Genomic DNA, 25,508 nt, shown 5'->3' on the forward strand with positions numbered 1-25,508 from the left:
ATATTAAAAAGTTTTTTTAAATAAAAAACACCACCACCAGGGAGCTCTGGTGGCCTAGTGGCAAGAAGCTGCACTGCAATCCCGGAGATGTGTGGTTTGAATCCACCAGATGCTCTGCTGGAGAAGGAGAGACAATCTCCTCCTGTACCAGTCAGATCTGCTTTGATGGTACATGCACAAAAATTAATAAAATAAATTTTTTTAAAAAAAGAATAAGAAAACAAAACCCATGCAAACATTATTAAATTTCCTATTAGTTTCCTATATGAACTTAAGATTATAATGGTATAGCACAATAGGTTAGAGCTCATTTTAAAATTAGTAATTATAATTCATTTTAAATTAGTAATATTAATGCAACACTCTTAAACACAACTAAGATAATTTAACAAATGTTGTACCATGCAATGAATAAGTAAGTTCAAATTAACTAAATCTGGCAAAAAATTTAAGATCTTTCACAGCATGATTTTTTAGAATTTTTTTAAATGAAAGAAAAGTCTATTAATTTTCCAAATTCTGAAATGTAAATGTAATGATCTGTGTTTCTGTCTTTCCCCTACCACACACCACCCCCCAAACAAGAGTAACAAGGAACGGCTGGTAGTTTGAACTCACGCAGGAAAAAAGATGTGGCAGCTGGCTTCCATAAAGATTTACAGTCTTAGAATGCTGTCTTAGAAAACCAATTTACTTGGTTTGATGAACAAGTTGTTGTTAGGCATCAAAAAGTCAACCCATAGCGTCCAAACACAAAATGGTGCTAAATAAGACACAAATGTTAAAAGAATTACTATACATGGTCTTTAGAATCCTTTCTATATTCAGAAAAAAATTAATTCCACAGAAGTTGAAAGAAAAAGAGAAAAATTAGGTAGAAATATATTTCAATTCTAGGCAATCTGGTTAACCTGTCCATTTCATAAAAATTAAGCCAATGCAAAAAAAAAATAATAATTTAAGCCAATGCAATGGGCTGTGTATACTAAAAGAACCTCTCTCCAGCCCTGCTTTCTTTATTCCTTGGCTGGCTGTCTTAGTAGGATTCCCCAGGAAAATTCTCTTCCACCTAAACTCCCCCAAACAAATGGCACCTTGCAGAAAGACTCTTTCCCTCTGGCTATCATAATGACTTCAAAATCAACTGAAGCCAGTAGCTCCTGGAAAGTAAATAAGTGATTACACTTTTACCGAATTGCAATAATGTGAATTTTGGTACTTTTGCTGTTGAAATCTCAAGACTGATTTTTCTTTTGTTCTGTTGTTTGTTTTGTGATACCCTTTGGTAACCTTGGAACTGCTATAACTCATCTAGAATACCCCTTAAAAAAAGAGTCCCTGACTTCCTTTCCAGGGCAGTCTTCTATAAGAAGCTATGCAGTCAGACCTGGGCTATTTTAGATCTGCTGAAACTACTAATGGAACTGCTATTCTTGCCTTGATCTGACATGTCTAACCATGTGCTCGGTAGGAATTTGCAGAGTAGTGGGACAAGCCCTCTTCTCTACTATTGTCCTAAAGGAATGTGTTATGCTCTGTACAGATTGGCAAGAATTTTAATCCTTACTCTCTCTAGGTTAAGGCCTTCCTATTCTTATGGTGAAAGGTTCCATTTTTATAACTAATGAACCTGTTATGCAAAGAAACAGCTGATAAGAATGTGTAATATACAAAGTATGGATCTAGGAAAACTGAAAGCTGTCAAAAATAAATGGAATGTTTGATGACACACACCCTAGGAATCAACGAACTGGTATTGGTCCTTATGAATCAGACAATCAATGCTGAGAATGACAAATTGAACAATGTCATATTTACTGTCAAAAAGAACATTTTTAAATCTATTTTAAAGGACAACACCGTCATTGAAAATATCCATATGCCCAAGAGGAAGACCACTTAATAAAACTATTCACACATTTATACACTAACCACTAAGGCCAAAAAATTATTAAATTGGTTATTTTTACCAAATTTTGGAGTCTGAAATGGATCAAACATGAAATAAAAGCTCACTGATAGAATTATCAGTGACTAGAATGTGAAAGTTAGAAACAAAGAAAGCTCAGTAGTTAGAATATCTGGATCTTGGTGATGGAAACAATACTAGAGATCAAACACCATACACAAAAAACAACTCAAGGTGGCTCAGAGACCTGGGAGCAAAGCCCAAAACCAGAAAGTTCATCAGAGACAAATGGATCAAGCTTAAGACGGCCTATTCGATGGTCTAGAGAGATGGCCAAATACAGAAATGCACAATCTGAAGAGGATAAAATTGCTAAATGGGACCTTTTAAAGATTAAATCCCTGTACATGAAAACCTTTTTCCAGGCAATTTCCAATTTCATTTGGAAAGAGGCCCCGAATAAGCAAAGCACTCCTTAAAAAGAGAAATAAGGTAGGGAGGCACATCTCACTCCCTGATTTCAAAAGCTACTACACTGCCATGGTGGTCAAGACAGTACCATACATACAGACACATAGATCAATGGAATAGAACAGAAAATCCAGAAATCAACCCATCTACCTATGGTCAATTGATTTTTTACAAAGAAATTAAATCAGTTAAGTGGGGAAACGATAACCTTTTTAACAAATGGTGCTGGCAAAACTGGAAAACTCCCTGTAGGAGTATCCTAGGTTTGAAGTTTTAGTTATTGGATAAATGGTGGTAACAATTATTGTGATGGGAATACCAGAGGAATAAGATCTAAAATTGAAATTAAATTACTATGCCATATTCAGGGAGCTCTGGTAGCCTAGCAGTAAGAAGTTGTATTGCAATCCCAAAGGCACACAGTTCAAATTCTTCAGTTTCTTTGTGGGAGAAGGATGGGCAGTCTCCACCCTGTGATTTTAATGCCTCTGAAATGACCTATTGGAGACTCAGCTAGGAGTTGGTTCTGACTTGACTGTACACAACAACATACAATATTCAATAAAGAGCCAGATGAACATTTAAATCTAAGTGTCAGAGTATAAACTGTAAATTATGAGTACTTTAGGAATTATCAAAATGTGAGTAGCATTTCAAAGCCACCGTATCTCGTACAGATGCATTCAGTTCTAGACCACTACAATAAAGCAGATACTACAATAAGGTGAGTCACATGAACTTTTTTGTCTCCTAGTGCATTGGACCAATTGGCAGCATCAGGATGGATGGTGAAGAGATTGAGATTGTACACAGCTTTAGTTTGCTTGGCTCCACAGTCAACACTCTTGGCACCAGTAGCCAGGAAATTAAAAGGCACACTGCCATGGGAAAGTCTGCTGTTAGGGACCTCTCCAAAGTACTGAAGAGCAATGGTATCTCCCTGGAGATTAAGGTGCGTTTGGTACAGGCCATGGTCTTTGCAATCACTTGTTATGCATCAGAGAGTTGGACAATGACCAAGGAGGACAGAAGGAGAATTGATGCCTTTGAGCTGTGGTGCTGGAGAAGAGTATTGAGAATACCATGGACTGCTAGGAAAACAGATTTGTCCTGGAAAGGTTTAAACCGGGTGGCTCCTTGGAGGCAAGGATTCTGAGGCTCCATCTAACATACTCTGGATACGTTGTGAGGAGAGACCGGTCCTTGGAGAAAGACATCATGCTTGGGAGGGTGGAGGGACAGCACAGGAGAGGAAGGCCCTCTATGAGGTGGATTGATTCAGTGACTGGGATAATCGGGATGGGAATGTCAGAGACAGTGCGATTGGCACTGAACAGAGCAGGGTTTAGGGCTGTTGTACATAGGGTCGCTATGAGTCACAAGTGACTCGACGGCGCATAACAACAACAACATTGCACAGTTAATAGACCTCATATAGTATAGTTTAAACATAGTTTAAACATAACTTTTATATGCACTGCTGTCACACTGCCTCCAACACACCCATCCCGATTACCCCAGTCAATCCACCTCATAGAGGATCTTCCTCTCTTAGCATTACAAAAAAGTTTGAAACAGTTCAAGAATTACCAAAGTATGAGTACATATTGTTAGAAAACTAAAATTGATCTTTGCTGGAATTAATAAAACACAAAGGGCAGAGTTCATAGCTCATTTTAAGGAAGTTATCAATGAGTAACATAGCTGGCCACTATCTTATAACAAAATAGAAATGTATTATGACTTTTATTTACATGTATCATATTCAAACTAATCTCATAACAGAATTTATCATGAATAGCTAGCTAATGGAAGGAATATTTTTGTTATACAGTCCTGAATTTCATTAAGATTGGCTTTGTTTAAATTAGTATGATCAAAAGTTTAAAATTTTTAAATCAGTACCTTACTCTCAATTTATCTTCCTACTATTTAATCTTCTCTAAATACTTTCATATTAACTACAATAAATCTCATTCTCAATAAAAGAATCACCTCTTAAGTCTTTTCTACTAAATATTGAAAACTCATTGCAGGTCTGACAATATTTTCAAGTCAATTCACTTTTCTACGGCTTTATGTAACTCACTGGTTTAGGACCATTAGTTCTAACTCGATCAATCCCTGAATCTTTCAAAAGAGCCTTGCCAAAATTTGGTACCTAATTTCTACCTTCATCTCACAAGGGTATGCATTTTCTGTTCTGAAAAAAGACTTGTTAATGAGAACTATAATTTACCATCAATACTCATAAGATATCAGAGCTATGCTGACTGGCAATTTGTAAAGGCAGATCAGTTTAGTTGCTAAAATAAATATCCACCTGCACGTACTAGCACTAATCAAGGCGTGAAATTAAACTTTTTATTCCATAGAAAATAACTGCTCCAAGGCTGTAATTTAGTCTGGGAAGAAAATTTTAAGGTCATCCTATCTCTCTGAGGTTTATAAGTATTTCTAACAGCTAAGTAGTCAAATTATGCCAAAGTGAAAATGTGTGACATAACTAATCTGCCATTTAGTTAACTAATTGCACAGACTTAAGGGAGTCAAGTTGCTGAAATGTCTGCACATACGACTTAAATATTTAAAGTTCCAATTGGTCATATTCAATGCCATCAAAACTAAGAGCTCAATGTTTCACTGGTGGTAGTAAAGAAATTCCAGTGAATATAGACACCACAGTAAGTTTTAATATAGTCTATAACCATTTTCACTACAACACAGGCAACTTACGATTAACAAGAACTTCCAATTATCCCACCACAATATTATACTGCAAAACTCTCATATCTGTTCAAGAAAGCAAATACTTACAAAAATGGTCTAAAGAGTCAGAAGCCAAAGTCGGTCATAGACAGCCTGAAGGGCCTAGAGATTTAAATGGTTCTCTAAAATGTAGCCACAGAATATCAGCAGCAGCAGTATCATTATAACAGCCAAGAAAGCAAGAGCTAGATAACTTACATTTCTGTAATAATATTTTAAAAGGAAAAAGTGTCCTTTTAGTCTAGAAAGACAAATGAAGAATGTGGGGGTGGTTGTTTAGTCAGAATGATCAAACCGAACTCATAGCTGATCCTCCAGTGGGTTTTTAGATGCTATAAACCACACTGGAGGAGAATGTCCATCTTTCTCCTTCAGAGCAACTGGTAGATTTGAACCATCCTGCCCTCCAGTTGGCAAAAGCTCCTTACCACTAAGCCACAAGAGCTCCCTCCTCATCAAGTCAGTGGCTTTATCTTTTAGCCTATAAAGACAATGTTGAGGAAGACCTCTTTATCAAGTTGAAATCCTTTACTCAGGTTACCTCCCAGTTCTGCAATCTATAGATTAGAGTCATTCCCAGTCTGTTAACATAATATCAAGATCCTCATACTTTTTATCAAAGATAACCTTCTCATGGAATAAGAAGGAAAACGTTAACTGCTTTAAACTTTAATTGAATTACTGCTAGGTTTGCTCTGAATCACAACCCTTCCTATTTTCCAACCTCCTTTTCCTCTTTGTATGGCGTAATGAATTAAAGTATCTTCCTCTGAGCCAGCTCAGATCAAGAAGGCCACCATTCCAAAACAACTATGAGATATCATCTCACCCAAGTAAGAATAGCAAAATTTAACAACAGCAAACAACAAATGCTGGTGAGGTTGTGGAGAAACTGGAACCCTTATTCACTGTTGGTGGAGTGTAAAATGGTGCAGCCACTATGGAAGGCTGTATGGCGCTTTCTCCAAAAGTTGCAAACAGATACTATTTGACCCAGCAATTCCACTACTGGGAATATATCTCAAAGAAACCATAACCGCCACCCAAGCAGATATATGCACACCCATGTTTATCAAGGCTTTGTTCACAATAGCAAAGTGGGTTTTCAAAGTCTGTAAACAGCAGGGGAAGATATTGGCCATCTTTCTGCTTTGGAGTTGGCACAACTCCTTATTTACTAGGCCACCAGAGCTTCCTAACATGGTATAAATTGAGCTATAAATAATCTTTTTTTTTGGTACTAACTACTATCACCCAAAGTCGGAGAGCTTAGTGAATACTTAAAGATATAAAAACATCTTTATTTTATTTTAAATCCCAGGGTTTCCGTGATGTCAAACTGCTCCAATTATTTATGCAAGAACTAACAGTCCAAAAAGAATGTACAAGATAGTATGTTCGTAAAAAGGAAATTAGCTAATTAAAAAGAGGGTTATATTTAGTTTATCTTTCAGAGAAAAAGAACTTGGATGCTCATGTTGTTATTGCTAGGTGTCACTAAGTCGAGTATTACTCACAGTGACCCTAGGAATAGATCTTAACCCTGTCATGTCCCGTGCCATCTTCATCATCTCCGACATCCTTGAGCTCACTGCTGCAGTCACTGTATCAATCCATCTTGTTGATGGTTTGACTCTCCGCTTCTCTAGGCATGATGTCCCTTTCCAAGGAATAGCCTCTTCTAGCAACATACTCAAAGTATGTGAAACCAAGCTTCATCAACCTTGCTCCCAAGAAGCTCTCTGGCTGCACCTTTTCCAAGACATAACTCTTTGTTCTTTTGGCAGTCCATGGGATATTCAATGTTATTCTCCAACACCACAATTCAAAGGTGACAAAAATCCAATAGGCAACATCATGATAGATGGAGAAAAGATTGAAATTGTCAGTTATTTCATCTTACTTGGATCTCAATTAATATCCTTGATGTCAGAAGTCAGATGCCAGCAGGAGATGTATTACATTAGGAAAGTCCACTATTAAGAACCTCTCCAAATTACTGAGAAGCAATGATGTAAATTTGAAGACTAAGGTGCACCTGATTCAGGTCATGGTCTTTTCCATCTCTTGTTATGCATCTGAGAGCTGAACAATGAATAAAGACAACAGAAGAACTGATGTGTTTGAATTGTGGATGCCTATTGTTCTTTTGGGTTTTTTTAATTTATTTATTTATTTTTCATTTTAGTGAACATCTACAGAGATTTTGGAATTCCATTCATTCATTGGCCTATTGTTCTTTATAATTTCCAAACTATTTTCACATAATCCTCACAAAAGCCCTTCGAAGTAGAAGAGTAGTTCTTTCTACCACTGCCCAAACAAGAAAAGTAAGACTTAAGGTAAGTACTTGCTCAAAGTCTCACAAATTTCTAGAAAACAGCAGGAGAACCAGGTCTTGTTTCCACTACATAGCACAGTGTACAAATTAACATGCCAATCTAAACTAATTGCAAGGTATTTCAGGGAAATACTAACAAGACAGGTAGAACTCCTATATTGCCAGTTATAAGCAAAAGTAGTTCTCACCAGTCTATTCAGCAAAACAGATGTCACTATGCAACACTTTGATATTTTTCTTAAATACCTCTGAAAACAAGGATCAAAAAATATGAACTCTTATAAAAAGGGCTTTATTGTATTTTTATAGCTTATTACATACCTTTTAACAATCATTTTGTTAAATGTGAATGTCAGTTTTATTTTCGGTCCCTTTTTTTCCTGGCTATTTACAAGCTTTGTAAGAATCGTTCCTTAATTAAGTCTAAACATAGTTTTATATAAATGGATTCCTGGAAATAAAACGTTCAGACTTAAGAAATGATTGTTACAGACTGTAACAGGCCGTAAAACCCGAATGCCACTTTAAACAAAGATTTCTCATTTTAATTAAAAAGATAATCATCAGAACATTCCTACACTTAACAGAATCATTTGAAGAAGCTTTTTTGCAGGGAAAAAAATGTATATATGTAGTATCTTATGCAGGCTTGCGCAATATAATTTATATGTAAATCAAAAGTCCCTGTTGATCCTATTGTGTGAATTATTACATACTATACCTACAATATAAAGATTAATTGAAAGAAAGAAGGTCCAAATGAGATCATAATAACTTCTACTACTTTTTAAAATGATTTTTATTAAGTTCCTAAATATTTTCCTACAGATACTGATGAAGTACATTTAGTAATATTTTTAAATTCTCAGATAAATAATCCTTGGATAGGGACAGCATGCTTGGGAGGGTAGAGGGACAGCGCAAGAGAGGAAGACTCTCGATTAGATGGATTGATTCAGTGACTGGGGATATGGAGGTAGGTGTATCAGGGACAGTAAGATTGGCACAGGATAGAGCAGCTTTTAGGGCTGTTGTATATTGGGTTGCTATGAGTCACAGGAGATTCGACAGCACATAAAAACAACAATAATGTTATAATAATTTATCCTGTTTTTCAAAATGCCATTATTTGAGTATAATTGTAAAGTATAAAAACCTTTTGAGGCGGGTTGATGGGTTTGGTTCATTCATTTGGCTAATTTTTAAATTATCAAAGCATGAGAAAATGTATAAAGATAAGCAATATCCCAAAAGAATGAAAATTTATAAACTGATATAGGCTTTACAGTTAACGTCAATTTGGGGAAAACTCCATCAATGTTTTCCTACCTGCATCATCTCTTCTAAATAAAAATGAATGCTAGACCAGAATGAGTAGTTTAAAATCCCTATTTTTGCAGGAATATATTATGAGAAACTGTCCCAAAGTTGACTCTATTTTCTCCAGGGACACAAGTTACAAGTAGGATGTCATTTCCCTAACTGAACACTTGTCATCCAAGAAAGTACATGTATGACTACAACATTAAAACAAAAGATTCACTACCTATAAACCTCTATTATTGTTGTTGTGGAATGACTCATAACTGACCCTTCAGCAAGTTTTTAGAGATAGTAAATCACCCGAGGAGACTGCCCATTCCTCTCTAGCAGAGAAGCTGGTAGATTCAAACTGTGTGCCTTTGGGATTATAGCACTGTTTCTTCTCACAAGGCCAGCAGAGAAACCCCTGTATCATTACAAATAGGGAAATTATGTTCATAAGAAAGGAGTTATAGACCAATGATGAACATATACACAAAAGGTGAAAAAATTTCTATATTCATTCATTACAAAAATTCAATCTCAAGCTAATAATCAACTAAAAAGAAAACCTGTTAAACATCAATTAATAATTAATAATTTGGTTTCTTGGGATGCTTTAAAAAGGGAAAATGCAAAGCTGATGAAACAACTGGTGGGTTCAAACCACCAGCTTTTTGGTTGGCTGCCCAAGACTTAATCCACTGAGCCACCACAGCCCCTCCAAAGGTTAGCAGCATCAAGAGATGAGGCCTGTCTTAGGGAAATGCCCATTAAAATCACATTAAGATATCACTACACAGGTATCTTCCATTCTTTATTTTGTTGCTGTTATGTGCCATCGAGTTGCTTGCAACTCATAGCGACGCTATGCACAATAGCTCTGAACCCTGCTATCTTGAGACAACCTCGCTGTCTCTGACACATTTCCCCCATTACCTCAGTCACTGGATCAATCCATCTCATCAAGGGTCTCCCTCTGTTGCAGCATCCTTCCAAGCATGATGTCACACTCCAACGACTCTTCCTTCTTCCCCTCCTTGTAACATGCCTAAAGTATGTCAGACTGAGCTTCAAAATCTGTGCCTCCAAGGAGCAGCCTGGTTTTACCCTCTCCAGGATGAATCTTTTTGTTCTAACAGTCCATAGTATATTCAATATTCTTCTCCAGCACCACAACTCAAAGGTATCAATTCATCTTCTATCATCGCTAGTCATTGTCCAGATTTCTGGACAAGTTAATTGCAGAGACGATGGCCTGGATCAGGCACACATATTCTCCAGACTGACATCAGTTGCTCTTCAATACTCTGGAAAGGTCCCTGATAGCAGATTTTCCAAGTGCAATTCATCTTCTGATTTCCTGGCTGCTGGTACCAAGAGTGCTGACTGTGGAGCCAAGCAAGCTGAAGCTTTAACAATCTCAATCTCTTCACCATCTATCATGATGCTGCCAATCAGTCCAGTGATGAGAATTTTTGTTTTCTTGATGTTGAACTTCAACTCATATTGAAGAGTGCAGTCCTTGACCTGCAGCAAATGCTTCAGGTCCTCTTCAGTTTCAGCAAGGTTGTGTTATCTGAATAACACAGGTTGTTGATGAGTCTTCCTCCAATCCTGATGCCACATTCCTCCTCATACTGACCCCAGCCTCACAGAGGATCTTGTCTGCATATAGATTTCAAAGGTATGGAGGACACAGGATGCATCACTAGCATACACCTTTCCTGATTTTGAACCATGCAGTGTTTCCTTGCTCTGTGTTCTGACTGCCTCCTGGTCCAAATACAGGTTTCACATAAACACAATCAAGTGTTCTGGGATTCCCCTTTAGCCACAGTTTGTTGTGATACACACAATCAAATACCTTTGCATAGTCCGTGAAATACAGACAAGACATTCTTCTGCTACTCTCTGCTTTTAGCCAAGATTCACCTAACACTGCCTATAATATGCCTAGTGCCAATGCCTCTTAAAACCCAGCCTGCACATCTGGTAGTTCTCTGCTGATATGCTGTTCCAGTCATTTTTGGATTTTCAGCAGGATCTTGTTTGCATGTGATATTAATCATATTGTTTGATAATTTCCACACTCTATTGGGTCACCTTTTCTTGGAAGGTGAATAAATGTGGGTCTCTTCTAGTCAGCTGGCCAGGTGGTTGTCCTCCAAAGTTCCTGGCAGAACTTGATGCATGTCTGTTTGTTGAAATATATCAATTGGTAAGCTGTGAAATCCTGAGGCGTTGTTTTTTGCCAATTCCTTCAGAGCAGCTCCAACTTATTCCTACATCACCACAGGCTCTTGATCATATGATGTTTCATGAAATTCTTCTGTGTCAGCCAATTTTTTTTTGGTACAATGACTCTGTGTACTCTTTCCATCTTCTTTTAATACTTCCTGGATCATTTAATATTCTGCCCAAAGCATCACCGTTCTTCAAATACGTGTTTGTATACAGTTTCAATAACAAAAATAAGAGGGTTTGCACTTTTACAAAATAAGGTGAAAAATGAAATTGATCCTCAGTTGTAACTTGTTTCGCAAGAACCATAAAAAACCTTTTTCCAGGGGTTTTTAAGCATCCTCAACAGTAGTGACACAATCACCAACCTCATTTCCCAGTAACAGTATTTAACACCTTAGCATCAAGTCTACAGGTTTGAACAGTGTGAACATTATAGTAACCTTTTTTTAAGACTTCATCTGTTAGTGGGATGATTTAGGTTATTTCTAGGTAAGGAAAACTTTTTTCCCATAGAAGTTAAAAGTAATTATTTTATGCCATTTCATTTATGGAAGATTTCAAGGAAACTTGCTCTAGTTTTGGATAGTAGTAGAAGTTTGTATACCCATTAGAAAGGCTTAAATGTATTTTTTTTTATTTTATTATTCTTTGTGTGTGTACGGTCAAATCAGATCCGACTGGTACAGGAGGAGATTGCCCCTGCTTCTCCAGCAGAGCATCTGGTGGATTTGAACTAAATAAAATATTTTTTACAATCTCAAGTGCTATTAAGTTGTGGAACAACTGGAACTCTCAAACACTGCTGGAACAAGTGCAAAATGGCATAACTGCTTTGTCAATTTCTTATAAACTTAAGCAATGTCTCAACAGTCACTGCCTGTGGAATAAGAAGTGACACAAAGCTGACCCTTGGGCAGGTTTTCTGATGCTATAAATCACAGAAGAGGAGGCTGCTCATCTTTCTCCTTTGGAGTTACTAGTGGATTTGAACTCTTTTAACACTAGGCCACTAAAGCTCCCCTATACTCACCCTTTATGCCTTTATACCCTTGTCCTGGGTATTTACCTAAGACAAAAACCTGTGCTCACATAAAACCTATACTCAGGGAGCTCTGGTGGCCTATTGGCAAGAAGCTGCACTGCAATCTCAGAGGTTCGTGGTTCAAATCCACCAGATGCTCTGCTGGAGACAGAGGGGCAATCTCCTCCTGTACCAGTCAGATCCAATTTGACAGTACACACACAAAAATAAAATAAAATAATTTTTTTAAAAACCAAACAAACCTATACTCAAGTAGTTGCTGAGGCTGCCTAGGTATGATGAAAGAACTCATGGGTTTTGATTTCTTGGAGGTTTAGGGTCACGATTTCATGGGACATTCCAGTCAACTGGTCAAATAATGTGATTAGTTGCTTCTGATCATTGTACAGTGTCTAGTGTTTAAAAAAAGAAAAAAAATAGGGGTGAAAAGGATGGGTAGTGGGGTAATCATAGGGTCACCCAATTTGAAGGGTAGAAGGAGGGGTGAGTAAAGGAAATGGGAAAGATCCAGTGTGAAAAACAATTTACACAAACTTTGTAAGCAAACTACAATAAAATAATTTTTTAAAATTGCCAAGCATCGAGCTAGAACAAGTCAAGTGGAGTAAGAAAGCACATATATGGAAAAGCAATTAAGTACAAGATGTCAGAGTCTGAAGAAATGACAAGTGTGGCCATGCAGGGGGTTGAAGGCATTAGACTAATTACTGGATTCTGGAGCCTGACTAAGGTGGAGAGGGAGTCAGAAGCAGCAAGAGAAATGAGTCACATTCAAAGGAAATAAGTAAAAAAACATATTAAAAATAATAAGAAACAGGGAGCTCTGGTGGCCTACTAGCAAGAAGCTGCACTGCAATCCTGAAGGTATGTGGTTCAAGTCCACCAGATGCTCCACTGGAGAAGGAGGAGCAATCTCCTTCTGTGCCAGGTAGATCCGATTCACTGGCACGCACCCGCGCGCACACAAAGTAATTAAAAAAAATTAAAAGAATAATAAGAACTAAGATTCTCACAATCAGAAAAGGAAGTTACAAATGTAGGGGAAAATATTTCATAAACCCAGTGTCACTGAACTGGAGATAACAGTGTGAACTCATAGTTCTTAATAAATATAAAATTTAAAAATATTAAAAATACATGTATGTATATCTTTCTCTGTCTAGTGAGTGTCAGGGAACAGATACATGTAAAAAAAAATGAGCACACTAAATACCTAGATCTTGGCTGCTAAAAATTATTCCCTACTATAAAAAAAAATCAGGGCTCTTTGGGATGGGGAAATCACTAATTCCATTGCCCATCTTTATCTACCAGCTGTTCTAAAGGAGAAAGATTGGCAATCTTTTCTCTTGTGACTTACTGCCTCTGAAAACCCACTGGAGGATCAGCTACAAGTCGGCTCCAACTCAAAAGAGAACATAACAACAAACAACAACAAATAAATAGACAGGAGCTCCCGAGAAAAATCCCTGATTCCAGGACTAGGGCAAATAAAAACAATATAAGTTTGGAACGTATTTTGTACTGTAAAATATGCAATCTTCAAAGAATGATGGAGACATCTAAAAAGGACAAAGGATGTGTCTCAAAAGAGTTCCCACTGACCCTAGAGGAGCCATTTCAAAACAGAATTGTTCTAATCTGCTCACAGGTGGACTCGAACTCACAGCCAATTATGATCCATCAAATAAAATAGAAATTCAGGGGTCTAAAATTTTTAAAAATCCAAACTGGTTATTGAGTCAATTCCAACACATGGTGACCCTTTGTGTTGCAGAGTAGAACTCCATTCCACAGGCTTTTCAGGTCTGTCTTCTGAGATACTAATGGCAGGGCTTAAACCAACACAAATTTAGCTCCATAGTAGGGCTCACCAAGCTAAAACCAAAGTGTTGATGAAGCTGCACTTTGTTCTTGAGACTGCAGTATGCCCCTTCTGCTAGTGAAAAACCTTGGTTCTACTGCCTATCTATGGATAAAAACTATCTTGGAGATGGATTGGTATAGAAAAAAAAAGATTTATTATATACACAAGAACTCTGCTGACTTAGTGGTAAGATGCTGCACTGCCAGAACACAGGCATATGGTCCAAATCTACCAACTGCTCTTCAAGAGAGAGCAAGATGCAGAATTAGAGAGAGAATAGGGCTCACTATCTCTGATATAATTGAATCCATTGTTACAGTCATGTGTTAGTGTATTTTGCTGACAAGGGCTCAGATCTATTGTTCTTAGGGTCATTATGAGTTGTATTTGACTTGATGGCACCTAATAACAATACAGGAAACTACTTTCCAAATATGTCTCAGGAAGAGAAGATTAGGTTAAAGGCAAGAAGGTTAAGGGCATGTGCTATGGGGTCATCTACAACTAAGGTATGCCTGATCCAGGCCATGGTCTTCGAAATTACTTGCTACACAACAGAGAGATGGACCATGACCAAAGATGACAGAAGAATCAATGATGTCTTTGAGTTGTAGTGCTGGAAAAGAGTATAACATACGATGGACTGCCAAGAGAACAAAGAGGTCTGTCCTAGAGAGGGTGAAAACAAGTTGCTCCTTAGAGGCAAGGATTCTGAAGCTGTGTCTTACATACTTTGGACATGTTGCCAGGAGGGGAACATCATGCTTAAAAGGATGGAGAGACAGCATAAGAGAGGAAGACCCAGGAGGAGATGGATTGACACAGTAACTGGAGTAATGGGAGTAACCTGTGTTGGAGACAGTGAGATTTACTCAAGATAGGACAAGTTCAGAGCTAGTGTGCATAGGGTGAGTCACAGGCAACTTGATAGCACATAACAACAACAACAACATATCCTTCCAACTTTGTTGGCATTATAATGCTCTTTAATAAATTTATGATATTAGTAATGGAGACTCTCTCTTAAACTTGAGATAGGAGTGAGGGGATAAGGGATAAACCCTGGACAGATAATAAAACTTTTCAAATTTTCACTGATCCTTTACTTGTAAAAATCTAAAACATAACCAAAAATTCCTGTCATACCAACACAACATGTATCTGATTAAACAATTGCCCGTTTTCAAAATAAATAGAAACAAAGCAATAAGGAAGAAACAACAGGAAAAACTGCCAAAATTCGAACCATTTCCCAAAAGATATTCACATAGATAATAAACTAAAGTTCTCAGTTACAGCAGTCATCAAGAAAATGCAAACTCACAGTGTACCATTTACTCACAAGAATGGCTAAAATGAAAAGGAGAGTGTTACAAATATCCAGAACAACTGGATTTCCCCATAGACTGCTGATTGGAAAAGTTTCATAGCATCAATTGATTTTTTTTCATTCTATGTTGTTGCTGTTAGGTGCTGTAGAGTGGAATTCCATACTGCATGACCTAGCAATTTGACTCCTAGACATAAGCCTAACAGAAAAATGCACATGTTTAGGGAGGTAAATGTACAAGACTATTTATAAGCAAATTCATGTAGCAAAGAAAATCTGAAACAAATCAAGTGTTTATTAACATAATGGCAAAATAATTTTAAGTATATTGACAAAGTGAAATACTATACAAAAATGAGAATGAACATATTATAATTTGTACAACAAGCTGGAAAAACCTAGGTGAACAGTGCAGGGAAAAAGCTGCCACAGAAATTCAATATCAAGAAGGTCAAAGCTAATCTATGGGAGTTAGAAGCCAAAATGGGGTTTTCACTGGGAGGAAAGAGAAAGGGGCATGAGAGAACTAGAGTTCTGGTAATGTTCTATTTTCTGATTTAGGTAAAATTCAGAGTTGTATATTTAAAATATATGTTTCTAGGAGCAACAATCTTGAAAAATACGACATAACTTGGGAGAAAGTGGAGAGTAAAAAGCTGAGTGAACATAAGTCTCATAAGGACAAATACTGCATAAGAACATTATTGTAAAAATAAAAGGATAACTAGTAGAACATATACAGGAACTCAAGGGGGGAAGGAGTGGGAGCAGAGAGGTGAGGATGGGTAGGGGTAGAACCACAGGGTTGCACAGTTTGGTGGGTGGAAGAAGGGAGTAAAGGAAATGGGAAGGATCTGGGAGGGATCTGAAAAGATTGGATAATGATAGGTAAGGTCCAAGGGTGATTGATTTTATAAAATATAATGCATGTGTTGACTGGAGCAGCAAAACAACAGAGAATTGCCTGATGTGCAGGCTGGGTTTAGAAGAGGTCATGGTACTAGGGATATTATAGCTAATGTTAGATGGATCTTGGCAGAAAGCAGAGAATACCAGAGGAATGTCTATCTGTGCTTCATTGACTATGCAAAGACTTTTGACTGTGTGGATCACACAGATTGCGGCTGACTCTGAGAAGAAAGGGAATCCCAGAACATTTGATTGTGCTAATGCAAAACCTATACTTGGACCAAGAGGCAGTCATCAGAACAGAGTAAGGCGACATGGCATGGTTCAAAATCGGGAAGGGTATCCACCAAGGATGTATTCTGTCTCCATACCTTTTCAATCGGTATGCAGAACAGATCATCTGGGACGCTGGGCTGTACAAGGAGGAATGTGGCATAAGAATTGGTGGAAGATTCATCAACAACCTGCGTTACGCAGATGACAAAACCCTGCTTGCTGAAACAGAGGAGGACCTAAGGCGCTTGCTGCAAAAGGTCAAGGACTGCAGCCTTCAATATGGATTGAAACTCAACATCAAGAAAACAAAGATTCTCACCAATGGGCCAAGTGGCAGCATCATTATTGACGGTGAAGAGATTGAAATAGTTAACAGTTTTAGTTTGCTGGGCTCCACAGTCAACACTCTTGGTACCAGCAGCCAGGAAATCAAGAGACGAATTGCACTGGGAAAGTCAGCTGAAAGGGGACCACTCCAGAGTCCTGAAGAACAACGTCAGGCTGGAGACCAAGGTGTGCCTGATCCAGGCCATAGTCTTCACAATTGCATGCTACACGTCAGAGAGCTGGACAATGAGAGAATTGACGCCTTCAAGCTGTGGTGCTGAAGAAGAGTGCTGGATATACCACGGACTGCTAGAACAAACAGGTTTGTCCTGGAGAGGGTGAAATCGGGCTGCTCCTTGGAGGCAAGGATTCTGAAGCTTTGTCTGACATACTATGGGCACGTTGCAAGGGTGGATCAGTCCTTGGAGAGAGACATCATGTTTAGGAGAGAGGAGAGATGAACTAGAGAGGAAGAACCTGACCAAGATGGATCGATTCAGTGATTGGAGTAATGGGACTAGGTATGTCACAAACAGTGACACAGGATAGAGCAGAGTTTAGGGCTCTTGTACATAGGGTTGCTATGAGTCGCAAGTGGCTTGAGGCACATAACAAGAACAACAACGCATGGGAATGACTGAAACATAACAAGGATGAAGAATAATATGAAACACAATGTATACAAACTTTGTAAGCAAATCAATATAATTTTTTTAAAAAGAAAATAAATGTTTCTATATATCCATTTTATTTCAATAAAAAGTTTACATAGATATACACATGCAAAACACACTAGAACATTCTTCTTAAAAACAAATTCCTAAATTCTCTATTCTTTTTTGTCTGATATAGACCTTATGTTATACCTATTTACTCAGTTCATCCTTTGCCTAACCTTCTCCTGATATTCTGGCCTTTTATTTCTAATTTCAGCCACAGCATCTAAGCAAGTAAGTATCTAAAGTAACCATTCTTAAACGATGCTGTTGTTGCTGCTAGGTCTAGTCCAGTTGACTATGACCCTATGAAAAACAGATCAGGACTTTGCCCTATCCTGCACAATCTTCATGATCAACATTGATGCATTCACTGTATCAGTTCAGCTTGTTGAGGGTTTTCCTCTATTTCTCTGACTCTCCACTTTATCCAGCGTGTCTTTTTCCAAGTACTGGCCCATCATGACAAGTCCCAAGTATGTGGGACAAAGTTTCACCATCCTTGCATCTAAGGAGCACCCTGGTTTGTACTTGTTCCAAGACTTAATTTTTTTGTTCTTTTGGAAGTCCATTCAGTACTCTTCTCCAGCACCATAATTCAAAGGCATCAATTCTTCTTCATCTTAGATGGCATCTAGTAATTCCTCCATCCTTGTTTATGCATGCAGGTCTTCACATAAGCAAATAGAGAATATATCCTCTTCCTCTGATTCTAAGCTGGTCTTGACTAGTTTTGACCAATAGTGAGGTTCTGGGACTTCCAAAGAAGATTCCAGAGGATTGGCAACTTCTTTCCTTTCTCTTAAAGGCTACTATTTGAACCTAGCTGTCGTGTTTTAAAATTAAACCAAATAACTCTGCTAGTGGTCAGCCGTGAAAGTGGTCATTGAAAATATTCCAGCCATCTCAGCACCCCAACACCCCAATCAACACCAAGTGAAACAGAAAAATGAGCAGTTTATGGAAACAAACGGATTGGTTTTTAAGACACTATGTTGGGGACTGTTTCATATAAATGAAATTATGTCATTAAGTGCTGTAGAACAGACTACAGTCATAGCATGTACAATATTCTGTGACAAATTGCCAACATACTGGTACCCAAGGTTACAGTCACTGTGTCTATCCATCTTGCTGAGGGTCTTCCTCTCTTTCTCTCACTCTCCATCTTTCCCAATACGATTTTCTAAGGACTAGCCTGATAACATGCCCAAAGGATGTCCGATGATGTTTGACCATCTTTGCCTCTAAGGAGCACCCTGGCTGCATATCCTCTAAGACTAGCCTGTTTATTCTTTTGGTAGTACCTGGGCTATTCAAGCACTCTTCTCCAACAACACAACTCAAAGGCACTGATTTTTTCTTGTCATCCTTATTCATATTCAACTTTCAGATGTGTAAGAAGCAACTGAAAATACATGGGAAAATACATGGCTTTGGATCAGACACACCTTAGTCTTTAAACTGACATCCTGGCTCTTTAGTACTTTTGGAGAGGTCCTGGATGGCAGATTTTTCTGACTCTTTCTTGACTGCTATCAAGGATGCTAATTATGCATCCAAGTATGATGAAATTTTATTTCATACCAATAGTTAGCTTTTATATGTTTGGTTATTATCAACTTCATAAACTATTTCATATGTTTTATTATTTTATCCAATATTTCTTCATTTTTAAGATTCTGGAACTGGCTGGACAATATTATATTTATCCTGTCCATTTTTTTTAAACACTTCAAATAAATTCACACCTTAACTTGTCTTTCCAACTCAGAGGACAGAAAGGAATTGCCCCACTGGGTTTCTGAACTTTGTGGGAGGAAATTACCAAGGTCTTTCCCCCAGTGGAGCCACTGGTGCACTGGAAACAACCACTTTTCAGTTAGCTGTTTTCAGTTAGCAGTTAACTGCTAAATCATTCTGCCACCAGGGCTTCTTTAAATATAAATAAACAGTACCTACATCCCCTCACTCATTTTAGTTTCTCTTCTAGGTCCTCTTCCAGTTCCCAATTACATTATCTGAGGTATTAGATCTTTGTTAAATAGAGAAGTTAATGTCCTAAGGGCCTACTAAAGCTACATCAGACATTAGCACACATACGGGCTACTTATTGTAACCCATTTCTTGAATATCATTTGTTTTCAGAAGTTGTACGTTCAGCTTAAACTCTTTTACAAGCAACTAGTAGTAAGCTTTAAGTATAAACCATTTGTAAATATGTTGTCACTGTTGTTAGGTACTATGAGTCTTAGGTGACTCACAGTACCTACAGATTTGAACCTTGCCCTGTCCTGCACCATCCTCAAGATATCTGATATACTCAAGGCCATTCATTATTACAATCACTGTGTCTGTCAATCTGTCTTGTTGGGGGACTTCCTTTCTCTGACACTCTACCTTTCACAGTATGTACAGAAAGTAAATGAAAAGACCATGGCTTGAATCAGAGGTAGCTTAGTCTTTAAAATTATATTCTTGCTCTTTAGCATTTTGGAGAGGTCCTGACAGTGGATTCTCCTAATGTAGCACATCTTTTGATTTCCTGACTGTACCAAGAGTGTTGATTGTGAATTCAAGTAAAATGAAATCATTGACTATTTCAATCTTTTCTCTATCACGGTGTTGCCTCACTGGTCCAGTGATGACAATTTATGTTTCCTTTATGTTGACATATGATACATATCAAAGGCTATCATCTTTGATCTTGTGCTTCAAGTCTTCAATCAAGCAAGGTAGTGTCATCCACATAACACAGGTTGTTGATGAGTTTTCCTCCAATTCTGATGCTACACTGTTCTTCATATGAGTCCAGCTCCACAAATGATTTGTTCAGCATAAAGATTTAATAGGTATGGAGAAAGGATACGATGTTGACACATACCTTCCTGATTTTAAACCATGCAGTATTCTCTTATTCTGTTTGGACAATAGTTTCTTGGTCTAGGTATAGGTTTTGCATGATTAAATATTCCAGAATTCCCATTCTTCTCAATGTGATGCATAATTTGTTATGACCCACACAGTCGAATGCTTCTGCATAGACAATAGAACACAGATAAACATCCTTATGGATACTTGTATATACATTGCTGATGTTATATATCGCTATCCTATGCTATGATTACCATTTTCACATGCTTTGAGCTCACTGTTGCAGTCACTGTCTCAATCTTGCTGAGAGTCTTCCTCTCTTATGCTGACCCTCCCCTCGCTGACAAGTACAATGTCCTTCTCCAATAACTGGCTGCTCTTCACAACATGTCCAAAGTAGGTAAGAATTTGTAAATACAGCCAACTGAATTAGCAGTCCCATTAATAAGATTTTATTGTAAAATTCCTAAGCAAAGCACTGCATCAATGTGATAATGGTAAAACAGGAAAAGAGTATTCATTTCATGTTGGCATTTTAAACAAATTATATCTCTTTTAAACTACAGTAATCAAGACATCTAATCAAAAGTTACCACTAGCAATTCACATTTTAGAGTAAGGTGAGAACAAAGTCAAATACTATGAAAATAAAAATTCAATCTGATTAAAGCCTTGTCATTCATATGTACTGCACACAAAATACCACGTGCAAGAGCAAATAAAACAGCTTCCTAACTCAAAGTTCAGTCTTAACAAGCAGACATGCTACAGCGGAATAAGTAGAATCAAATGGAAGTAGTGACTTACTTAGATTCATGGTAAGACTGCTACCGAGTTGAAAAAGAAAGCTAAGTACTTGGCTCTCTGTTCTCTGCATCAGTTATTAAGATGTAATTCTTGGTGACCCACTTCCAGTTGGTCTTTTCTCAAAACAGCAGCCACAATGATAGGCAAGGTTAAAAATTGAAAGTAACCAAAATTACGGGGGGGAAAAGAATGATTCAACATTTTATGGGTATGGTATTCCCAAAAAGCTGCACAATTCTACAAGGCCATCTCCAGGTCCAATTTAACTCAATCAACACTGAAACATAACTTAAAACAGACCAACACTGAAACATAACTTACTGGTACAAAGAACAGATCAAGTAGTTGAAAATGTTCCTAAGCTGAGGTCTAATAGGGCATAAAGAAGATGACCTCATAATGTCCCTTTATGATCTATAAACCACATTATTCCATAAATCAGACTAGTGTCAGAACTAGGATTAAAGTCAGCTCTCTAAGAAAACAAAATAAGCAGCTGCCATGCTTCTGATTTAAAACAAAATTTAGCAGCTGGCTATTGAGATTAAAAAATTTACATTTTAAAAAAAAGTAAGCTAATTTTTTTTTCATTGTTTTGTGCCACAGGAATGGACTCACAGCTGAACCTCCAGAGGGGTTCAGAGGCTGTAAATCACACAGGAAGCCATTGTCCATCTTTCTCCCGGAAGCAGCTGGTAGATTCAAACTGCCTGCCTCTGGTTTGGCAGGACAACTCTTCATCAGTAGAGCACCAGAGCTCTCTTAAGAAAAGCAGTATTAAGATTTCAAGATTAGGCAGGAAGACAAAAACTTTTTTCAGGCTTAATGGGATTTTATATTGTTGTTTGTGGTTAGGTGCTGCTTAGTGTGTATGACTCATAGTGACTCTATAAAGAGCTGAACCCTGTTCTATCCTGTGCCATCTCACACTTCCCGACACACAAGAGCCCACTGCAGCAGTCAAGGTGTCAATGAGGATCTTCATCAACCCTCCACCCTTCCCAGAATCATGTCCCTCTCCAAAGAATAGCCCCTCCTAGCAACATCTTGTCATTCTTGCCTCCAAAGAGCACTCCGGCTGTACCGTCTCCAAGATACACACATACATGCTCTCTTAAACATTTCTTAAATGTTTTTGAATGCAAACATAAAAAAGGGGAGGGCTCTAGTGACCTATTAAGTAAGGAATTGTGCTGGCAACTCACAGGCAGATGGTTCATATCCACCAACCACTGAAAGAGACAATCTCTTCACGTGTAATTTAAAGCCTCTAAAAATCCATTGCAGGGTCATCTATGAGTAGATCAGACCTGATGGCAACAAAAGAGAATGCAAAGTATTCATAAGTTTTGTCAGTTTCTTGAAAAGTATTCTTCAAGAATACTTTGGGAGGCAATTTAAAGCCCACATTCAATTAGGCTGATATTCCTATTTATTGATCTGGAAGTTGTTAGGGATCTTAGGTGACAAAGTTGTAGGAAGTCAAGGCTTCACCTAAAGGCAGCTGGTTCGAATCCACCAGTGGCTTCATAAGAGAATGATAGGCAATCTCCTCCTGAAATTTCTATAACTCTGAAAACCTGCTGAAGGATCAGGTATGACTCAGTTCCAACCACCCAGCAATGTCTGATGGTATTTTCAGGCAAAGACACAATGTAGCAAACCAACAAATGATAAGTGTTAGAATGACAGGTTAAAATTACCTTTGAAAAAACATACAAGAAGTCTGCAACAAATAAAGCCAATGTTCCTAAAGCAAATTGTTAAACTATAAGTCTATGTATCCCATTTTCTTTAGGCCTAACCACAAAATCTGGTTTTACACACAGGATATACAAGCAGCATCAGATCAAAAGCATCAATCTACACAAGTATGTCAAAACTATTAAACATATAATATGTGTCAAAGTCAGACAACACAAGTATATCAAGCATAACACAAGAAAAAACAGGATACTAAGTTAAAGAAACTTCAAGGAGTTTAAATACAATTCAGTCCATGTTCACACCTAAATTAATGAGTAACCACCACTTCTGACACTTTCCTCCCAATCTCCACCACCCACTTCCCCTCTTTTCATTTCCTGAATTTCTCCTCTGTTCTCATTTCCTACTCTCATTACCCTCAAGTCAGAACCAACTCATTGCCTGTGGATTTGAACTTTGGGTCAATAGTCCCACTCTGTGGATGCCATCCGAACCATATCTTTTCTAGAAAGTGATCTAGCACCTGACCCCTACACTTGACTGCTTCTACAAGTTCTAAATTTTGTTTTGTTTTTACCCTTTCAGATATTCGTTTTAGCCCCAATTCTCCTATAACCGTGTCTAGTACAGTATTTAGCCTCTCCTTTCAAAGTCTCAAACTGCCCTGCTGTCCTAAAGGTCAAAGGTTTGAATCCATCAGCTGCTTGGTGATGAGAAAAATAGGTAATTTCCTCCTGTAAAGATTATAGCCTTGGTGGATCATTAGAAGTAGGAATCAACTTGATGGCAGAAGGTTTGGTTTGGGTTTTCAAAACATGACCATGTTTCCCTTTTTCCCTTCCATTTCGAATTCTGGATTACCGTCCAGTGGGCCTTTTTTTCCCACTGACAGTCACTATGGCTCTTGGGTCCCCATCCCCAGTCCTTAACTCCCTAAGTAAATGCTCTCTCTTCCCAGAGTTTGTCAACATTAGTTTGGCAAGATAAGATTCCACCCTCAAGGCAAAAGCGTGCTCCCTCTCCAGGGGCGTGCTCCCTCTCCAGCCTATAAAACTAAAGTCCCCACTAGGTTGAGCTTTCCCCAGTCATCATTAGATCCAGCTGCACCCTCCTAGTTTCCAGTATGTCCTCCCACTATCCCGCACCCCCTTTCTCACTCCTCAATGCACCTCCTTTTCAGGCCTTACCCGTAACCCTGACCCCAAGACGGCCCCGCCAGCGGCCTCTGGGGGATGAGCTTCCTCCCCTCTTGAGTAACTGTCCCCACGCCCCTTCTCCTCGCCCGGAGCCGGGAGTCCCGAGCCCCCTCCCGGATTAAGCTCCAGCTGTCACTTGGCCTCTCCTCCACAAGATGGCGGAGCTGCTGCCCCCACCCCCGGCTTCGCTCCACAAGCCCCTCCCGCCTCCCCCAAAGCTCCGGTCCGGTCCCTCCAGCCGCCCCCCTCCGCTGGCCCGGGGTCCCTCCGCCCCCTCCCTCAGCAGACGAGCGGCCCAGACTCGAGCCTCAGCGACACCGTCAACGCCACCGCCTCCACCGCTCCCTGGCCTGCACCTTCTCCTCACCATAAACTTGAGCGCTTTCTCCTGCAGCACCGCCTCAGCAGGGTCCATAATCGCCGGGGACGGCTAGATCTGCTTTCTGCCGGGGCCGCCCCCTTGATGGCAGGCCGCAGCCAACGCAGCGCACGGATCCCGCCTCCTCTTCCTTTCCCCCGCCCTCTCTTAACTCTCAGGCACTGGACAAGGGGGCCAAGCAGGACCGTCTGGTCCGTGAGCATGCGCGAGCCCGCTGGCTCACGGAAGTTGTAGTTCTGACACTTCCTTCTCCAAGTTAGGCGAGCACGATGCGAACTACGACTCCCGTGGTGCACTGCGGCAGGGTCGCCGTTGCCGGCAAGTGGAGGCTGGACAGTTCCCTGTCAAGTGCAGAAAATTGGCTGATAGGATTTGTAGTTTAATACCTCTAGGGATTGGGGGTTGGGGGGGGTTGGAGATAAAGAGGAGGGGCGCCGGTGTCTCCGTGGTTACCGTCCGACGCCAATGGTTGCTTGCTTGACATTTGATATCAAGATGGCGACCAACTCTTCACCTGTAGCCCAAATACTAAGAAAAATTGTGCGAGGAATCGGAGGTTTTAGAGCCTCTCGTACTGTGGTTTTAGGGATTTTATCGTCCTCAAATCATATATATGTAGCTTCAGTGGGAATGTTCGTGACCCAACGGCGCTGTCCTTCTCAGTCCAATGCAGAATTTCAGGATCTTTTCAGGCTAGCTCCCCAAACTTATCCTGGGAAACCTATTATTTTCTACAGAAAGAAAACGGCCAGTTTGACACTCAGAAGGCATAGTTTGCTAGTGCTGTAATATAAACATATTAAGGATTAAATGAATGTTTGTTTTTAGAAACGCCTTTGATGGTTGGATATAATGGCCACTCGGCAAGGAAAGCCTAAGAGGGAGATTCTGGCTGGGGGGATGGTGGTGGGGTGGGCAGTGTTTGAAAAGACACAGTTTGTTTTAGAAATTAGATTGTTGTAGTTTAGACGTTGTCCAGTCAATTCATACTTGTAACACCCATAAGAACAACGGATCTGAACCGTGCACCATCTTCACA

General features: G+C 39.0%; 1 protein-coding gene across 2 annotated transcripts in view; it reads right to left on the bottom strand.

Moving 5' to 3' along the window:
• BTRC (beta-transducin repeat containing E3 ubiquitin protein ligase) overlaps positions 1 to 24,617 on the bottom strand; it is a 201,211-nt gene extending 176,594 nt beyond the window's left edge. The window contains exon 1 of one of the 2 annotated variants that reach the window (XM_006880013.1): positions 24,458 to 24,617. In XM_006880013.1, coding sequence (XP_006880075.1) covers positions 24,458 to 24,505 — 48 coding nt within the window. In that variant the 5' untranslated portion in view covers positions 24,506 to 24,617. The remainder of the gene's footprint in view (positions 1 to 24,457) is intronic. The other variant, XM_006880012.1, reaches the window with a different exon arrangement.
• Positions 24,618 to 25,508: the final 891 nt, after the last annotated feature.

The sequence above is a fragment of the Elephantulus edwardii genome, unplaced genomic scaffold, assembly GCF_000299155.1.
Source record: "Elephantulus edwardii isolate Elephantulus edwardi_28Jun2011 unplaced genomic scaffold, EleEdw1.0 scaffold00006, whole genome shotgun sequence".
In the NCBI taxonomy this organism is placed as follows: Eukaryota; Metazoa; Chordata; class Mammalia; order Macroscelidea; family Macroscelididae; genus Elephantulus; species Elephantulus edwardii.